This window comes from Berghia stephanieae, chromosome 14 (assembly GCF_034508935.2).
Source record: "Berghia stephanieae isolate SIO BIC M18660-M18661 chromosome 14, UCSD_Bste_1.3, whole genome shotgun sequence".
NCBI classification, from domain to species: domain Eukaryota; kingdom Metazoa; phylum Mollusca; class Gastropoda; order Nudibranchia; family Aeolidiidae; genus Berghia; species Berghia stephanieae.
The window spans coordinates 15,509,790-15,513,021 of NC_088373.1; the positions used below are offsets into that span (position 1 = coordinate 15,509,790).

The following is a 3,232-nucleotide window of genomic DNA, read 5'->3' on the forward strand; positions in this document are numbered from 1 at the left end:
GACATTACATAACAAGTCATTAAAGATTTCAAAAAGCGCCGTTTCAGTACTGTGTTGCTGTTTGTAGGCTGGCTGAAAGGGTTGTTCCAAACTATTGTTCTTGAGATGAGTTGATAATTGTGTCACTACTGCCTTCTCCAAAAGTTTTGAAAAAAAGGTAAATTTGATACAGGACGATACTTGTTTAATATATCGTGGTCCAGTGATGGTTTCTTCAGAAGTTGTTTGACGAGGGCACGTTTAAAGCACGATGGAACTTCGCCAGTCAGTATGGAAGTATTTATGATTGATGTAATGGATGGTAATAATGTATCGATGGAGCTGGCCAAAAGCTGTACTGGTAGGGACCAAGGTCGCAGGATTTAATGGTGGCTTTTTAATCAAATCTTTTATAAAACTAGATGAAACTGGGTGGAACTTATCTAAAGGGGTACCACAGAATGAACCTGTATCTAAAAATGGTTAATGCCGATCTAGTTCTGTACGAATGTTATGATTTTGTCTTGAAAAAAAAGTTGACAAATTTGTTTGGCAAGTCTCTTTGATTGGTTGTAGATGGCGATGAAGTGCAGCTTTCACGTCCAAGCAGATCATTGCAGATGTTAAATAATAATTGTTTGCAAGCGGTAGAAGTTTCGAATTTTGAAAGAAAATATGTGATCTTTGCCTTTTTTATTGTTGTCTTCTAGGCACGAAATGAGTTCTTGAATAATTCACGATGAATCGTAAGGCCTGATGTTTTCAGCAGTCTTTTTGCTCTCCGACACTTCGTTTTAGCTTCTTTATGGCTATAGATAGTATGCAGATGACGTCACTCAGGCCTTTGTTATTGTTTTTGCCATCCGCGTTTGTGAGTTGTTCTCACTAAACTGTATTAACCAGACTATAAAAGTTCATGGTTACACAGAGTTTGTGTGTTGGTCCGTTATACTTCCGGATGGCAATGTTGTGAACTCCTTGGCCAAGCGCATTCTATCTATAAGTTAACGATGGCTACGGACTGACCCTGACCAAAAAATGACGTCAACAGATAAGTCGTTGGCCACAAACGAAAACAAATCGTGAGTTGTAATCAATAGTTCAACCAATGGGATCACTTGTTTCCTTGAGCTCTACTAACAACAACTCACTAGACGCTGCACAAACCTAAAAAAAATGACGTCAAACTGTAAGTCCTGGAGGGTTCTTGTGTCAGGCTATAAGTTAACGATGGCTACGGATGACCGCCATAATCTGAATGAAATGACACGTGATTTAACATGTTTTGCCAGAATACTCGTCGTTCAAATATCGATCGATTTAAGTGACCGTCATCTTGGCAAAACCTCTCAAACCTGGTCTTCTTTCAGTCCTAGGTTTGTGAGTAGTAGTAGGAGTAGTAGTAGTAGTAGTAGTAGTAGTAGTAGTAGTAGTAGTAGTAGTAGTAGTAGTAGTAGTCGTAGTAGTAGTAGTAGTAGTAGTAGTAGTAGTAGTAGTAGTAGTAGTAGTAGTAGTAGTAGTGTAGTAGTAGTAGTAGTAGTAGTAGTAGTAGTAGTAGTAGTAGTAGTAGTAGTTCTAGTAGCAGCAGCAGCAGTAGTAGTAGTAGTAGTAGTAGTAGTAGTAGTAGTAGTAGTAGTAGTAGTAGTAGTAGTAGTAGTAGAAGTAGTTTTAATAATACAATATAAATGTATGTACTTACGTCTTTCGGCATGCGATGCTGCTAGAAAAGGCAACGCGATAGCCAGAAGCTTTCGTATCAAATTCATCTTGGTGTCCTGAAGGAAATAACTGGTGTCCCTAATATGTCCTTTAGCATTTATAATGTACAACTCTTGTTTTTGTTACTAAGAGTGGGAATAGATAATCTATATTTGACAACATTAAAATTACCCTTTCCTTTTGCGGCTATGTGGTCTTGTGGTATGACACTCGCTTTCAAATCGTAAGGTCCTGGGTTCGAGCCTCGCGCTCGGCGCATAGTTGAGTCCTTGGAAAAGGCTCTTTACTCACATTCTCTCACCGTACTCAGGTGTAAAATGAGTACCTGGCCGTTAATAGCGTTGCCTTTGTCCGAAAAATTGTAATATTGCCCAACAGGCGGCATGTCCCGTCCTACATGTTAAATGTTGCTGTTGACCAGGTACCCCTTGTAAAGCGCGTTGAGCACATTTAGTGGATATTGCGCTATATAAAGCTCAATTTTTTATTTTTTTTTCCTTACCAACCATAAGGGTCCCGATGGCTCAGTTGGTAGACCACTCGCTTTGCACACGCAAAGGGACCGAGATCGATCCTGAGTGCAGTCGACATTTTTTTCCCCGTACCCACTATCCACACAGCAGTAAATGGGTTGCTGGGTCTGTTAGAACTGGCAGAAAGTATTTCGCGATAGGCAAGCGTCCTATTCAAAGGATAGTAATCAATTGGTATTGTCCCTTTCACGCTAGAGAAACGAGTATAAACTCCGACTCTCTAAGTCTTGAGGCTCTGAAATACTATATTTTACCAAAAATAGGAACAATGTTTTATTCGTTACCATGCAACCAACAATGTTCTCATTCCGATTTCATTTGAACATCGCTATGGAAATTCAAAAAAAAAGTTTTTGTTATAGCTAGAAAAATTTGACACTGAGTTGTGGAGATGGCTCGTTTTGGTGAACAATATTATGGTTAGAATGCATTTGTTGTTTTTTTTCTTTTCTTCTTTTGTCTGAGTAAGAATAGCATTTTGTTTTAGATGGGTATGAAGTTTCGTGCAGCTATGTGGCCGTGTGGTAAGACACTCGCTTTCGGATCGGAAGGGCATGGGTTTGAGCCTCGCTCGGCGCATTGTCGAGTCCTTAGAGATGGTTCTTTACTTACATACCTGGTCGCTAACAGCTTTGTCCGAAAGAAAAACGTAATATCGCCTAAGAGGCGACAGGTCCCGTCTTACATGTTAAGTGTTGCTGTTGGCCAGGGATCCCTTGTAAAGCGCTTTGAGCACGTTTAGTGGATATTGCTCTATATATAAAAGCTCATTTTTTTCGGAAAAAAATTCTAAAAATAGCTGGTAAAGAAAGAGTTAACGATGAAAATCTAAAATCTTTCCTGATAAGATAAAAGATCATTGTCAGAATTAACTTTTATAAACATAATAAAGTCGGGAGTTTTTTAATTCCGTGGTAGTTTGAATAAAATTAATGAAAGATAATTGTAAAAAGGTTAAAAAGGAGATACACATATTCTCAACAAAAAAAAAAAGAAAGGAA

General features: G+C 38.7%; 1 protein-coding gene across 1 annotated transcript in view; it reads right to left on the minus strand.

Moving 5' to 3' along the window:
• Positions 1–1,745, minus strand: part of LOC144959502 (snaclec coagulation factor IX/factor X-binding protein subunit A-like) — a 7,381-nt gene extending 5,636 nt beyond the window's left edge. The window contains exon 1 of the mRNA XM_078892118.1: positions 1,679–1,745. Within this exon, the coding sequence (XP_078748244.1) occupies positions 1,679–1,745 (67 nt within the window). The remainder of the gene's footprint in view (positions 1–1,678) is intronic.
• Between the last annotated feature and the right edge of the window lie 1,487 nt (positions 1,746–3,232).